This window comes from Haliotis asinina, chromosome 10 (assembly GCF_037392515.1).
Source record: "Haliotis asinina isolate JCU_RB_2024 chromosome 10, JCU_Hal_asi_v2, whole genome shotgun sequence".
NCBI classification, from domain to species: domain Eukaryota; kingdom Metazoa; phylum Mollusca; class Gastropoda; order Lepetellida; family Haliotidae; genus Haliotis; species Haliotis asinina.
Window position 1 is genome coordinate 56,435,878 of NC_090289.1, and position 17,285 is coordinate 56,453,162.

At 39.8% G+C, this 17,285-nt stretch overlaps 1 protein-coding gene across 1 annotated transcript; it reads right to left on the reverse strand.

The window, feature by feature from the left end:
- Positions 1 to 1,359: 1,359 nt before the first annotated feature.
- LOC137298371 (toll-like receptor 4) lies at positions 1,360 to 6,157 on the reverse strand. Its single transcript, XM_067830593.1, has 2 exons — positions 6,069 to 6,157; positions 1,360 to 4,743 (listed from the first exon to the last, which is right to left on the reverse strand). The coding sequence occupies exon 2, from the start codon at positions 4,728 to 4,730 to the stop codon at positions 2,466 to 2,468; it is 2,265 nt and encodes a 754-aa protein (XP_067686694.1). The 5' UTR covers positions 4,731 to 4,743; positions 6,069 to 6,157; the 3' UTR covers positions 1,360 to 2,465.
- Between the last annotated feature and the right edge of the window lie 11,128 nt (positions 6,158 to 17,285).

Genomic DNA, 17,285 nt, shown 5'->3' on the forward strand with positions numbered 1-17,285 from the left:
GTACGGATACATATTGATCTAGAAGGTAATGTGAGCCCATGTCTTCTCTCTTCCGTGAGTGCCACAGTCACTTGCATGAAATACTGAGGTTTTTTTCCGTTCCTCGTCTGGGGAGGTTATGGCATGTGGGCATAGAGAGTTTTAATTTTCCTCCATTCACCTTTTTACTTCCTGGAAGCACCAGTAACTCTGCATATCGAATTACTATTTAAAATGAGACTGATATATTTCGAAATATTTTTACACAATATCAATGACAAGGTAATGCCATCTGATCCTCAGCGAAGTTTGAATCACCTGATGTGACTTATGAATCATACCAGTCATCATCTTGTCAAACATACATTCTGTCCAAACATCGGATGCGTTACAGATTCGCGTGACTAGTATGTGCTAAAGGCGTTGCACGTTGCTGTGCCCGCAACTAGGTGTTTCATGTTACCACCACCTGGTCATCTACCAAAGGATTTGTGGGTTCTTTCAAGTGCACAGGGTTTTGTACTGTACACAAGTGGGTGTGAAAACACAAAGTTTGCTCCAAGGTTATTACACCTGGTCACATGAGGGGTCTGGATCTCTAGCTTGACACCTCGCCCACTCGCGGAATCATATCCACAAAGAAGACGAACCTGGGTCGCGATCCACAAAGCGTTCGCAGACTTGTGACTTTCGTACGCCTATGATAAACTATAGAGTTACGACATGTCGCAACGTTCCGAACTCTTTATGGATCACGACGCGGATTTCTTAGAGGGACAATTATTGCACAGTGTGACACGCAGAGCTGGAGTTGACGGACATTCATTCCAACAACCAATCGCAATTGTCAAAATGAACACAAGTGATTTTCCATTGTGTTCTAGTTCCATTACACCTGTCAGCTGAAATAGATTGTCACTGGCAGTATCAAATTGTGTCACTGGTATTATGTTGAATAATAGACCATTCAGGTCATTTATCAATCACCCCAACAACAGTCCTATTCATATTAACGAACTGACAATACAGGTCAAGTAACGTGAATAGTGTTGAACAATGGTGCATGAGTTCATTGGTATTAACATGTGTCTGTCTACATTCCATGATACATTGTTAACTGGACTTGTATTTTATTTTAAATACATATCAATCGTTAAATTAGACGGTTTAACATTTTTCACAGGTCATGTGATATGGAAGTATGGTTGAAATTGTAACACCATCAACACCCAACCATCCCCCACCTCCACACCACGTGTATTCATCTGTGGAACATGCACAGATCAAAACGACTGAGCACTGAGTAGCTCCACGTCAGCAGCAGACATCGTCGTCCCAATTCTGTTGTCATTATGTTAATTGTGAACACAAACACCAATCTGCAAAAAGAATTCGTTTTATTTCCAAGCGTATAAACTACAAGCAGTGAGTCGAATACAGTAAACTACCTGCAAAACAAGGAGTTGAAACAAAGCGCACAGGAACACAACAGAAATAAGATAAAGACTGTCACACCTTGGCGTTTTCTATCAATCAGATGGGAAGTTCAGCTTTCAGGTTCTTGGAACTCACATGTCAGGAACTATAGTTATATAAATACTATTTGTAATAGTAAAAGTATTCTATAAAAAAAATAATTTGCATTTCAGTATAAATATCCAATATTCCAGTGACCCAAGACGCCTACCAGTTGTAAGGTTTAGACGTTCCTTCACGTTTTCTTGGTTAATGAACCGAACCTTATTTCAAGTCGTCATCTTACACACACATTTCTTTTGTCAGGGACCAGGTGACTAGTGATTGATTTCCTTACTGTATATTCGTATCCTTCCTGCTTCATCGCCATCACAGCAAAGCATATTTTACATGCGTGTATGTGTGTATGTGTGCCTGTGTGTGCGTGCTCGTGCGTGTATGTGGATATGCAGATAATTCTAGGTATGTATCTATGCAGGTTGGTGTGTTTGTGAGTGTGAGTGTTAGAGTGTGTATGAATGTCGTGCAATGTGTACTATGCACAAATATAGAGGGTAATTTGCTTTGAGGTGAAACAGGAACATGAAAATGAAAATGAGTGATTTGTGTGACACGAGCTGTACCAAATATTTCTCGGCCTGAAATATAAAAATGTGTTAGCCATTAAGCACATTACGTGTGACAGCCGGACTGACCATTGTCACTGACCTGGTTTTAACCAGTCACATATTGTTTTTATAGAAGAAAAAATAGAGAAAAATAAAAAACCCAAAACAAAAACCAACCAAACAATCAAACAAAAACCACAAACAAAAACACGACGACAACAACAACAACAACAAAAAAAACACACTTAAATCCTACGAAAAGCTTAACACATCTGCACACTGAGACAGCGAACATGCATCAGTCATGGGCATCGTCTAAACATGTATGTAGATATTAAAGCAGTTTAAGGCCTTGGGTATAAGTCTATGCAATGTCGAATCATGTTAACATATATGGTTCTTTTACTTATTCAGTGATTCAATTAGAGTTCGCCAGAAGATGTCTGTGTGCCCATCACGAGGGTACTCGATGTAGGAGTCAGTCTGGATGTGATACAAGATTTCAGCAGGAATGTCTTTTATTGGTATTTGTTCATACATGATGATCAACAGCACATCACGACCGGTGGTAATACTTTCCATGTTGGCCATTTGAAGTTCATAGATACACCAGTAGCTTTTCAAAGATTCCCGAGATAACACAAGCAATGTTCTTTTGCTTCTTTTCACGGCTTCAAGGATGTTGGCAGCAATCTGACGCCCCGGCGTGAAGTTTCTCTGGTGTATGTTCAGCCTTAAGCCTGCCTCTACTTCCAGCTTTTGAATGAGATCATTCACCACAAAATCGCGATCTTCATCATCGAAGGACACAAATGCATCAAAATCAAATAATGGATCGTTTCCCGAATCAGTTGTGTTGCTGTAGCGCAGTCTTGCAGCATAATACCAGTATCGCAGCTTCCATCGGTAACGATATCCAACACCGCATACAATCATGGGCACAAGCAGCATAAACAACGACACAACACCAAGGTAAATACCATAATGATTATGACATGACCTTTCTAAATCGCCGTAGATGGACTCCAAGTCTTCAAAAGTATGCTTTTCTCCACTACTGAAGAGGCAATAATAATTACTCAGGTTACCAAAGTTGATAACCTCTGCTGTTCGGATCCAGTTGAGAAAGGCAAGGTTGTAGCATGTACATGATAATGGATTCTGGGACAAATCTACCTCTAATCTCTGTGTACTTCGAGCTATCTTGTCCAGAGATTTTCTTATTGACAGGCCAAGCCATCGTATTTGATTTAATCTGAGTACAAGACTCTGAAGTTTGCTCATGTGTTCGAGTTCTATTTCGAGATCCGGATGTATGATATTACTTTTTAAGTCTAGCACTTGGATTGATACGAGATTTTTAAATACATTTTTCTCGAGATGTGAAATAAAATTTGATGTGAGGTCCAATTTTTCCAGTCTCATTTGGTTCTGGAAAACAGTGCCGTTATTGTCTTTGTAAAGCACGTTGCCCAAGAAGTTATAGGAAACATTGAGAGTCCGAAGATTGGGGAATGTATGAAAGAATGCTGGAGATATTACTTTTGCCACATTGTTACTAAGATCCAAGAATGTGATATTCTCTAGCCCAATAACAGGACCAGACCAAGTTGATAAGATGTTGCTGGAAAAATCTACGTGTGCCAATACGTTATGGGAAAATGTGATATTACCAATGTGGTAGGCCAACTGAGAATAAGCATAAACAAATTTCGTTAGTTTTGGAGGAACAGGAATGTTATTGATAGTTTTCCACTCACCCATGGACAAAGAGTGGTGAGATAATATGTCGGCATAGTTAGACGCAGCAATGATTGGGTTGAAGTCACAAACATTGTCAGAGCCACAGTCTTCAAATGTAGTTGTCAACCATTCGTGATCATGTGTAGATGGTAATTCGTGAGCATGGTTTAACCCACTTAAGTCAACTTCCTCTAGCCCTGTCAGACTTTTAATATCTAACAAATACCTTCCAAAGGTAAGTTTGTTATCCCGTAGGGATACTTTTCGAAGAGATTTCGGAAAATACCCCAAGGCCTCGCTCCCAAATGTTTGGATGGAGTTGTGGTCAGCGTGGAATTCTTCCAGACACGTATCTTTCAGATTTTGTATAAATGTATTTTTCATGATTATGCACACTGCATATTTTTTGACAACGCAATTCATGAATAGTTTCCTTAAAGGCAGATTCCGGAGACCTGAAGTGATGTTTCCAATACCGTCTAGTCCAATGTCTGTGTTGTTTGAAATGTCTAGGACCTTGAGATTACTCAAAGGTGCAAATGTGTCTGGTGCAATGCTTTTGATATCGTTCTGTGTCAGGTTTAATTCAAATAAATTCCCGAGACCAAGGAATGCATTGGACGATACATTTTCCAGTTTGTTTAAGGAAATTGTGAGCACCTGTAACTGTGCAAAGCGGGAGAACATTCCCTCTGTGAGCACGCTTAAATTGTTGCTGATAAGGATGAGACGGGTAGTTGTGTTAGGAATATTCGTAAGTGTGGGATCCAACGACACGTTGGCACAAGTAGCCTTCACCCCAGCACTGATATTCTGGCATATGCAAGGACTGCAGTCGAGTGTGACTTGCTCAGCACGTGACATCCCGTTAGTGGTGAACGCAGTCCACCACATCAGGACGAAGTATAATGACAAGAGTCCCATTGTTTTCCTGAAACTGAAAAGTGACATATGAATATTTGATACGTCACTAACCAGCCTTAAATGAGTTTTATGTTAGTTGTTTTTCAAAAGACGTTATATCTGTAATTACGCACGTTTGTACATGTACATGTGTGTCTACCTGTGTGCACGTGTGTGTTTAGGTGTGTGTTTGAGTAAGTGTCAGTCTCTGCTCATATTCTCACACATGATGAAGCCGAGACATGAGTTTAAGTGTTCTTCAACACTTGAAACGGAAGAAGTTATAAAAAGTACACACGACAAATGGAGACATTCAAAATTATACATTCTCACGTGTATAATGTTTGAATAAGGAAACAATAAACTCCATATCATGTCATTAAATTTTCCGATCCTCACTGCACTACATTATGTTACTTAATATACAAAGTCCTACGTAGGAAATACAAAGTCGTAGGTAGGAGATAGTAAGTCCTACGTAGGAAAAGAGAGAGAGAGAGAGAGGAGAGAGAAAGAGAGAGAGAGAGAGAGAGAGAGAGAGAGAGAGAGAGAGAGAGTCCCTTTTGTTGATGAACGTGTGAAACATACATTCTAATACTAGTGTTTAGACCTGTATAGCTCGATCGCACCACTGTTGGTTACTGTAGACTTGAAAGTGATGCTTATTCTTCAATGCTATTGTTGTAAAATGTTTGCATTATATGTTGTTAAGCTGGTGTTACAGCGTGCGTATATAGATATTGTTGTGCTGATGGTAGCGCGTGTGCGATAGTCATGTATGTATATAGAGACATCGTAACGACGTTTCGCATTACGATGTATCTCATTTCAGTACCTGGCACACTAAATGATCAAAACAACCAAAAATATTATACAGCTCGTCATCCAAACATTAAATGCAGCATTGTCAAGAAAATTACAGTGGCCCACAAAGAGCCCCGATTTGAAACCCATCGAGAGGGTGACCAGAACGACATGGGTATGCTACAGTATTCGAGCGGCTGCTACACCAGGTACTAATGTGATGGTTTATACAATCACAACCATCTTTATTTGAGACCTGTGTAAACATGAGACTGGTGGCATTTCGTACTTTTATATAAGTACCGATCATGTCGTAGAAGATCCGTCATTTGCGACAAGCTTGCGTGGTTATTTCAAGTTCGTATTAGCTTCTAGTATCCATCTATACTTAACAACATTTCATACGCGATGTATAATTTCTTGATATGACTATGAGCTATTAGCCTAACAGTAGTTTTGATTACACTGAGTCAAGGAAGAACAAATTGAAATTACAAGCACGCGCTTAAATCTTATGGAGTCTTATCCTTTTGATGAAGAAACCCCATTACCTACCTTGGGTTTTGCACGATCACTGTTCGCCTCCAAATGACTGTCGTGTCACCACTACATAGCCATAATCACAAGTCATATGACAAACCAGGAAATATTTGTCCGCTTGATGACAAAATTAATCCCAGTTTAGCTGTATGTGCCTTAACAACGGTCTCAGATAAAGTAATTATATCAAATATGCCACTCCTGTCCTCTGTTAGTCCTTCAGGACATGCTACTAACCGTGGGGGCACTTTTCAAGTGAACACGGGTTTGTTGTCTGGTGCACGGGGAACTGATATAACAGCTAGGTCTTTTCTATTACGGAAGTAGATATGCGGTGAAAGGGGATGATGGTAGCTGGCCTTTGAAAGCAGGAAGAACAAAGAAACAATTGACGTGACAATGCATGAACAGATTATTGACCGAGAGTCTAACAGACTCAAAGTTTCATTTCACTTTCTGATAACGATCAACAATTTCGTTTTGTTTTGATACTAAGGTTTGACGACTATAACGACCAGTAACGTATTTAATTTTAGCTTCAGACAGTAACTATCTAGGTTGACTCAATGACCTCGAAAAATTAATAATTTCTCAGTTGTATCAGAAACCGTGCAAAAATGCACTATTGTGTTGAAAGCAATATTAGCTTAGGAACATACGAATTAATGTGACGTAGTTTGGGTGATCCGATTTTACTGGGTCAGTGATTATCATTTCAAACCAAAATTGGTGCCGAACATATCTATATGTACAAAGCCACCTGTCCTATTAAGTGATATAATTAGATAATCTCTGTCAAGATCAACGGAAAACTAAGCAAATATCAATATATAGCGAGGCTTTCAAACAACAAGTGTGTCATAAGGGATTCAATTTCTCATTACTACATCTTGTATAATGAGCAATTCGAGAGGCTTATTGTAGCCCGGCTGCTTGAACGCAGTTAAGTGGCGTGTGCACGGTTCCTAAACGTCCCTCTTTATAACGCAGGCGGTCTCTCGGGACGGAAACCGATTCATTACGGATCAGATGAAGCTAATATTTAAAGTGATTGCAATGCAGACCCGGGAACTTATGAGAGGGCTAATGTAAGGAGATTAATGGGCCTACCACATGGTGATCTTCAGTGTTCTATCATTTAAACGTGAGATATATTAAGAAGTTTAAGCACAACGTTTCATCAAAAGGCTTACATCTGCTGAGTAGCGGGCTTTCAAGCTGTTACTGAAATAAGGCATGTTTCAGTATGTAGGATCATTTCGATTGCTTGTAAGACAAACAAGTGCACGTTGCTAATGGGCGTATGATCTGAAATACCATAATTTAATTAAAGCTATTATGTCAGCGCTTATGAAGAGGAGAAACACGTGAGTGTGTCATGCTTCATGTAGTCTCCTGTCGTTCATTATGGTTATCAGTGACCACTCTTAACTGCGAAGGCAGACGATAGAACGGTTTTCTTTCTGTGTACGGGTTCATTCTTATATATTTGCAATATTTTTGGATTAACCTGACACAATATTCTTTTAGGTCCTGATAATGCAATGTCTGACTGAAATGTTTTTCAATCTTCTTTTAGGTCCTGATAATGCAATGTCTGACTGAAATGTTTTTGGTCTCATATGAACGGATATGCAACCCTTTAAAACACCTTGGGATAAACTACCACAAGCTAACGTTCTTTCATCAGACATATCTATAATGGATTTTTACAGACAATAAATGCATGCATAGGAACTGTACTGGAATCAGAACTGAAAATGATAGCATATTTTTTAGATCAGTTTCACGCTTGAAACAGTACTATATTCACAGCATGGTGTGATAGTGTCATGTTGGAGGAAAACCCTACTGTTTTGTGCAGGTGTGAATCAAGCATGTACACACCTCCTCGTCTGCAAGTTGAACAGTTGTCGCATTCAAATGTTCAAGCGATTTATGACTGGCCTCAGTATACGGACACGGCTATACGAAATAGATCATGGAAATATGCTGATGAAAACGGCGAACTTGGAACACAAGTTCCAAAAGGTTTCAAGGGAATCAAGTTGGCGGGAATTTAGATCTACCACTGAGACAGCAATTACGTGCTTTACAGGAAATAGAAGGTGTATTACTTTCCAAATATTTCAAACAAACATTGATTTGCTTATCCGATATGACATAACAATTGAACGTAAAGTAAAACACTGGAGATAAACGGGCATGTTTTGCTGTGATGCTACAGTCCATGTGAATATGGAGATGTTGGGACTCCCTCTTTATATGTGTGAGACAGAATCTCTCTTCTTACTGTTTGCATAATTATATTGTGTTCTTTAATTCATACCGGATAGCCGCAAATACAGATCAAGAAACATATGGGCTGTTATGTGATTTACCATAAAACATTAACACTTTTTCATGTTGAGTTGATTCACGAATCTTCGATATATACTAAGTCTTTATTTAGCTTATGCACATCTGTGACGTCACCATGTCATACAGCAGAAAATATTAGCATGGCAGTTGCTCGAGTGATGTGGGGTGGCAAACAAAATCTTTCAGCGTAACGGTCACTGATGATTATTGTTTGCACATTGATATAATGGTTAAATTACGTTTGCGTCAGTTTAAATGATGAAAAGTCCGTCCTCGTGATACACTTATGAGGGTGGATTCTCGTCCCATGACTCTACAGTAGTATTTCCAGGGGTTTAAAAATCCCATTGTGGCCCTGACATGTCAGTTTTCATTTCCGGAGATCGTTGATATCTTACTTGTCCGTGGACTACTATATAATTTCTGCTTACGGTTTCAAACTGCAAATAAACTTGGGTTTAATTTCGTGTCCGCTCAGAATATAGCAATTAAATTTCGCAATGATAATAACGCAGCGTTATCTTTCTATCTAGGCTATTTATAACTTTTCGATGAATAGTCCAGTAAATATTGACATGAAATACCAGGTTGAGTTACTCTTTCACAATTTCATCATTATCTTAATGTCATAACAATCAGGGCAGGTTCAAAATTAGTCAGGACAAGTTAATTCCTTAAAGTCACTAGCCCTGTGGCAAGTGGATTTTTAACATACACAATTTCATGTAGAATTGCTATGCGTTAACCATGTGGAATACTTAATATATATCCTATTGCAGGGGAATGTCTTTCTTCAGATGGGATGTTTTGAACCGATATGCCGACATCAGATTTGCCAATAGTTATCACTGCCTGGGGTTTGGTAGAAGTCGACACCGAGTAATGATGTTGGCAAATTTGTTTTCATCGTATCCCGATTGCGAGGTCATTGTTCTCTCTACTGTCCTTTTGAGGTTTGGGGGAACTTCATCACTTCCCCCCAGCCGTGATACGACCTTATGTCTGACCACAACAACTCCCAAGGAATAGCTCAATTGGTAATCATGTCTTTTAATGAATATTACTATGCTTCATGAGAGCATTCACAGTCATTCAAACGGCCAAAATAATGTACCAGCAATAGGGGGAGAACAGGTCTGTCTCATCGTGGTGCCGATTTCTTGACTGAATGGTGTTATTACTGATGTCCATATTGATCTTTTCTTTCTATGAAAAAGTGGAACATTCCATCGAATTATTTTCTCAGGAAACCCCAGATGTATGATGAGAAACTGTCCTCACACTTGAACATAACTATACAACAAGATCTATGGTCCCAGGCTATACCGGTATGTAGGAGGAGATATACCATTTATGACAGAGGAACATTTGTTGCACCATGTAAGCCTTCTCTTGTTATGCGTATTTGTGTAGATATCTGGAAAGGCATTGCAGAAATGACTTGGATCCATATTTTGGCCCACGTCAAGAGAGCAAACATGCTTCTGTTCGTAACTTTCCAGCTTTGAGACGTCCTTATGTAAGCCATTACATCTTGGATACAGTTACATACATGTTCCAAACAAGATGCACGTCGATATTAAGCAATTGGTGTTGAATACGATATATCTGTTTGAATGCTACTTTACGTTAAGGCATCAAAATTCAAATTCTAAATTTCAAAAAGAAAATCTTGTCTCTAAAGTACACTAAGTCTTTGATATTGTGTACACTTGTCAGTCAGAAATCAAACCCACACGAAACCTTTTCCTACAGCGGCTTCTCCACCGATATGGTTCAGTGTGGTCATTTGACAATACTGTATGTTTCTGGTAAATTCATCAGGTTTTAGAACTATACTATTTCTGAGAGGGATGTAGGCAAGGAATGATCATGTCTGAACTTTGGAGATACAGCGTTTCCTGAGAACAATACCATCACTATTGTTATAGAGTGTGCTTTCCGTGGACTATAATTAATTGAAGAAGTATATGAAGAATCATAAGGATCGGATTGTTGCTAACAAGCTCATGGGACATTCTCCTGCTTCACTGTTTGATGGATGTACATAATGCACATCCACCGGACCAGCTACTAGGCCTGGAAAGATGGTCAAACAAGCTCGTGAGAATCATAACTATAAAGGGTAATTTAACATAACTATAAAGTGGAGATTTGGTATAACTATGAAGGGAGATTTGGTAAAATTAATGGCAGAAGATTTGGTATAACTATAAAGTGGAGATTTGGTATAATTATGACAGAAGATTTGGTATAATTATGACAGAAGATTTGGCATAACTATGAAGGGAGATCTGGTATAACATACTAATTTTAGTTGAATTATTTTGTACGTTGTTTTTCCATGATTATATATCCCTTATTATATGATTATATTACACTCTCAACAGGTTTGACACTAACAGATAAACACTACGCCAATGACATGTAACAACGAGAATCTTCTGCATCTCAAACACATCTCCAACACAGAAAATAGGTTTCAGGAGTATTTTGTTCCGAATTTCTAATTCAGCTAACAAATAAACACTGGCGTGTTAATGCATGCAATAACGAAAAATGTTACCGCTCGCCTACATAGAATATAGTGTATGGAAAAAAACGCTGTTGGGGTGATTTGTCAATTTTGGAAACAAATTCGAACAGATATTTATAAATGTTGATTATTTCTTCTTAAAATATTCTAGTGACGAAATGATCAACTAACAAGTAACACCATTTTAATAGCGTGCACGTATGAAAAGATATTCGCACACTGAAACACAAAAGACAAAGACGTCTCAAAGATAGCTCTATCATAGGTATAGTTATAATCATCAGGAGTGGATAGCCCAAAAACAGCCAAGAGTGGCTCACTCAAACACAGCCAAGAGTGGCTCACTCAAACACAGCCAAGAGTGGCTCACTCAAACACAGCCAAGAGCGGCTCACTCAAACACAGCCAAGAGTGGCTCGCTCAAACATAGCCAAGGGTGGCCCACTCAAACACAGCCAAGAACGGCTCACTCAAACACAGCCAAGAACGGCTCACTCAAACACAGCCAAGTGCGGCCAAGAGTGGCTCACTCAAACACAGCCAAGAGCTCTTACGAGGTCGTTCATAAAAATTAATACTCACGGGTATTGACCCGGTTGTCATACGACGTGGTATATTTGCGCTCATTTCCCCGGATACCCAAGCAGACACTTAGGCGCTAGAATGTTATAGTCACAAGACTTATCCAACCGGGTACCCATTTTCTGCTGGGTGAACAGAGGCAAAATTGAACAATCTCGCTTGCCTAATATAAGACCACATATGTCAGTAATGCCAGAAACTCTCAAAAGTGAAAAGGTCAAACACGGCAAGCAATCCAAGGGCTCTCCGCGTCCAACCTACGTAACTTAAACTGATTTATGATTTAGACGTGTGTACATACTGTGGTGAAATGATTAAGCAAAACACTGTGGTGGTGTTCGTAACCAGTTGTTGGAACAATACTGTCTTGTTCAACGACAACGCCAGTCCTTACACTCACATGATACAATCAAGAAACAGTATCTTCAGTTTATCGCAAAAGCAATGGATATTCCTTACGCATTTGCTTGAATCTTTTGAGGTTGTTTTGTTTTGTGTTTATGTGTTTATTCAACTGACAAGGTGTACATGGATCACGCTCGAATTCATGGGAAACAAAAGAAAGAATAATTATTAGATACAAAATTAGAATGAAGGCATAACAGGTTCAATTTGAAAATTTGTCTTCTTGATCAAATGTCCTTCGACGTTATCGAAACAGATATGCTACCCATCAAAAGCGTAGGCTCACGAGAGTAAATGTAGCAACTTACTTCAGTCTAGGCAAAATACCCATCATACCGATAAAGGTACTGTTCACACGTGAATTGATGTATTGTTAAACAAGCTCGTAAGGATAAAAAAGATTAATGTCATGAGTCCCCCAAATTATGAAACTCGGTGAAAATTGGAAATTAGAACAAAACTTTACACCCAATCCCAACTGTTCACATGCACAATATTTGCACGTGCTGTTCAGCAATCGTGCAATTCATCTACCTAAGGTTTGAAGTTGTATCCTCATGTTAGTGAAGAAATTCTTATTCGATGTAAACAGTCGATAAATCTGAAGACGCAGCTGAACAAACGAGATGGATTATGTACTTCCTGTCCTGTTATCTGACACACGAACGAATATATAATTATGTTAAGCCTATCCTGGTTTAGGGAGTCTGACTTTTAGCACATTTTAAGGAAGACGTTAACTTATAAATATACTTGACGCAGTGTAACTCTTATCTACTTTTGACTTTCACCTCTGCGTGGAGGGGGGTGTAGGGAAGGGTGGGTGTTGTCAAGGAGGAGCGGGATCTCTTTAGCTGTGCAGATATGATATCACAAACAACGATGATAATACCGAAACGGCCGCTGTGCCTTAGACAGGTGTATGTGTGCGCAGAGATTACACCAAGTACAGCTCCCTGATTTTCACACGTTTCTTATGGCAGCGCGTCAGGATAGACATTCGGTTTTTTTTATTTTCAAACAGTTGTGATGCGTGAACATTCAGCACAACGTGCATGGGCGCTGGGCGCAGGGCGAGGGGAACATAAACAAACCTCCAGGGTACATGAGCCCATGGCCTCCTCGTGACCAGTGAACACCGTATTTATCCTACCGAACACCTGAATTTAAAGTTTGAACGGTTTGAAGCACTTCTGCTGAATGCGAGGCGAATCGCCATTTTGCAGATGACACAAGGTAAACAGATTTATCTCCCTTCCATCGATTTTCAGTGGCAAAACATCGGTAATTTCCGTGCTTCATGTGTGATTGAATGCTATTCGAGATCAAAAGGTACTACCATAAGCACCAGAAGCGGTCGGAATTCCCAGCGGTGTACATTGAAAATAACACATCGCCTGTAAGCGGGGTACATTAAAAATAGAATGGCGCTTAGCCAACCAGAGAGCGACATTCATGTGTGAGGTAAGATAATGCCTCTTGTACATGACACTGAAGTGAGTGAGTGAGTGAGTGAGTGAGTGAGTGAGTGAGTGAGTGAGCATAGGCAATATTTCAGTCATATCGTGACGAGAACAAATATGATTATATAAAATGTGTAAATGTTATAATACCCGTCGTCAAAGTACGGTAAAATAACTAGAGCGTTACAATTCGAATGTAAAACTAGCATATGAAGTTAAAACTAACTGCACAATTTGGACAATATACACATTAAAATAGGCTATAGATCACCAACAACAAAAGGTAGATCACCATACAACGGACCCATGACACTGAAGTATCATTCCCTCCTGTACATGACACTGTAAGGAAGGCATTCCGTCCTTCACATGTTACTGAAGGAATACATAGCCTCCTGTACCTGGTACCGAACTAATATGTTGCCTTTTGTACATGACAGTGAAGGAATATATTACGTCCTTCACGTGGCACTGAATCCATACGCTGCCTCCTGCGCATGCCACTGAAAAAATGTAACCCGTCACTGGCATGACACTGAAGGAATACATTGCCTTCCCTACTTGGCACTGAAGGAATATTTTGCATCATGTACATGGCGCTGGAAGGATACATTGTCATGTGATCAGTGTGTAACTTTAATGGAAAATTACAAAGGGCGAGGTCATGAGAACTAATGGCGCTTGTGTCCAGTGTTACATCTGTAATGCCAATGCTTAAGAATGATCGCAACTGACTGTGTGAGAGTCTACAGGTGTCCAAATGGAGACATCATAAGTGTAGACTGTGCGGCAGGTACGTCGCTTGTCGATGTAACGTATGTATGTTCAGTGGTTCATGAAGTGTTTATCGTTTGTAGGCAAAATAGTGAACGAATATGTTGGTCCACACATTTATAAATTACAGGTGTTTGAAATATACATTAAAAGAATCGACAACATTTGCAAATTCTTTACACCCAGTTACAAATAACATTTCTGATATGACACATGTTCTGCACCTTTGTAACAATGGGCCCTCAACACACGAATGGTTGGGGTTGTGTGGGTGTAGTTTGTCATACGTCATTGAAATGGAGTAATTCGATGGTTGTTTGATCATTTTATGAACGCTTCGATTAGACGAGTTTACATCAAATCTAAATGCCAAACCTGATTTTAAATATGTCCTCTTTCATGGACTCACTGGCCTCACTCTGAACCTTTCATGCTTTCCCGTCGGGCATGGATTATGTTGTTTGCAAAATAAACCATATCAATTAGAACTGGGAACAATAATAATAGTGGAAGCTGGTTCACACTAATTAAGAACGAAAGTTCTGAAGATGTCTACCTTGATACATTTGGCATTAAAAGAGATTTCAACAGCAAAAAGTTTGCTCGGAACAAATTGTTTCAAATTCGATGGTATGTTCATCTTACTGGCATCCATGTAGAGAGCACACGGTCAATAGACGTTTCCTATCGGCGATTTTAGGGAGTGTACAACCCAATCTGTTTGAGTTGTTGAGTTTTGTTTTCTCACTATTTTCTTATCACCCCGGCATCTTTCGTTTCTGGGTAAAGATATGCACAGTGCGGTCACGATCACGTGCATGGCGTGCTTTTTAGCATGGCTAAGAAGAGACTGTCGGAAAGCATCTATCATAAGCTTGACATGTACACAGTGACGTGATATGCCCTCGATTTAGTTTAAATGTGACAGATATTCTATTTTTTTCAAATTACCGTGAGCCAAGTAGGTCTCATCAACCCGTTTTCCTGTACGAATGCGTGTTGGGAAATGCGAAACTGCTTACTGAATGACACCACGACATACTCACAGCCGATATACGGAGCCATGGAAAATGGCAGTGGTTGCTGCCCGGCTCCTTACACAGGGGTACAAGAATATCCTAGAGGTTACAGGGTTCACACTTGCTACAAAGGGATCTTTCGTCGTCTACATGATCATAGTGGTGCATTGTGAAAGACTGAGGCCTTGCAACTGGACTCCGCTAAGTAGAGTCAGCACTTTTTTTCACATTTCTGTCACATCCAGGTACACTGATGCCACATATTGTCAGCTTGCTGTTACATACTGTTTCCCATTGTGTTTGGGGGCCATGGTCATAATCGAAATTCATCTTTGATCAACATCACATTCTCCGGACATGCAATAAGGAAGAGAAAGAATGATGATCTTGATGTTCTGATCGTTACACATACCTCAAGTACATGACACTGAAGGAATGCATTGCCTCTTGCACATGGCAATGAAGGTATACATTGCGTCATGTACATGACACTGAACGAATACATTGTCTCCGGCACGTGGTACTGAAGGAATACATTTTGCGTCATGTACAGGACGCCGGGGGAATAGATCGCCTCCTGTACATGATACTTAAGGAATACATGGTCCCCACATGATACTGAAGGAATACATTGTCTCCTCCACATGGCACTGAAGGAATACATTGCCTCCTGTACATGAGACAGGAGCAATAGATCTCCTCCTGTACATGATACTGAAGGAATACATTGCCTTCAGCACATGGCACCGACGGAATACGTTGCCTCTTGCACATGGCACTGAAGGAATGCATCGCTTCCTGCAAGTGACACTGAAGGAATACCAAGCTGCAGAACATGCGCGATATTATATGTTGCCGGTTGAAAGAAATTGCAAATGCTGTTGATTCTTTTAGAATATATTTCAAATACCTGTTATTTCCGAAAGTGTGTAACAACAAACAACCTTGAGGAGGTTAAGGCATGGTAATTGTCATGCACGGTGAGCCTAAAAACCTCTTTAAGGAAGGAAAAGAGCTGATTATTCCTTCACTGTTTTGTCGACAAACGATAAACACTTCATGAACCACTGAACATACATACGTTACATCGACAAGCGACGTACCTGCCGCACAGTCTACACTTGTGACGTCTGCATTTTAACACCTGTAGACTCTCACACAGTCAATTACGATCATTCTTAAGTATTGGCATTATAGATGTAACACTAGACACAAGCGCCATTAGTTCTCATGACCTCGCCCTTTGTAATTTTCCATTAAAGTTACAAACCGATTACATGTCTATTTGTGTCCGTGAAAGGTACATTAATGTGTTCCGTCTAACAGTACATATCTGCATAGTAGCGGCTTTTCGTCAAATGCCACCAACAGCCCTGTTGCTATCAATTTAACTATCAGTTAAAATCATCGTGATACCTCGTTCCTGTAAAGCGACATTCTACAGAATGTGGTTTCAGACGTTCACCGCTCGCACCTGCCGTGACAGGGAGTCACTCTTCGGGAGCTTAGATATCGACATGCGCTAACTGGGACCAGTCCTGGAAGACAAAAGTCAGCGTAAATTTTGCACCTTCATAGGTTATAATTTCAGTGATTCAATTATATGTACAAAACGCAATGTATTGCTTCAGTGTGGTGTGCAGAAGACAACATATATATTCCTTCCGTGTCGTGCACATGACGTACATTATTACTTCTGTGTTATTTACATGAGGCAATGTGTTCCTCCAGTATAATGTGCAGGAGGCAATGTTTTGCTCCAGTGTCTTGTACCTTTTAAGAGGTAAAAGGCACATACCTTCCTATTTTACAATTTGTCATTCATAAAAAAAAATCTATAGTTTTTTTGTCATTTTCGGTTGTTTTGTTAGATATGACCAATGCTCAAATGGATAATCAGTTTTGATTCTAATTCAGACTGCTCTCGAGGTCACCATCGCAGCGTGCACGTGGCAGTCCTCCACACTTTTCTGGTATTACCTTGCAGTTAAGAATGCTCGGAATAATTAAACAAAAAGACGAAACAGCCAGTATTAACGCAGCAATTCATAACATTCGTGTATCGCTTACATAACAAGCCTGATACAGGCAA

Bases quoted from the DNA above. Each gene is read 5' to 3' on its own strand.
- LOC137298371 (XM_067830593.1), bottom strand. From the start codon at position 4,730: ATGGGACTCTTGTCATTATACTTCGTCCTGATGTGGTGGACTGCGTTC.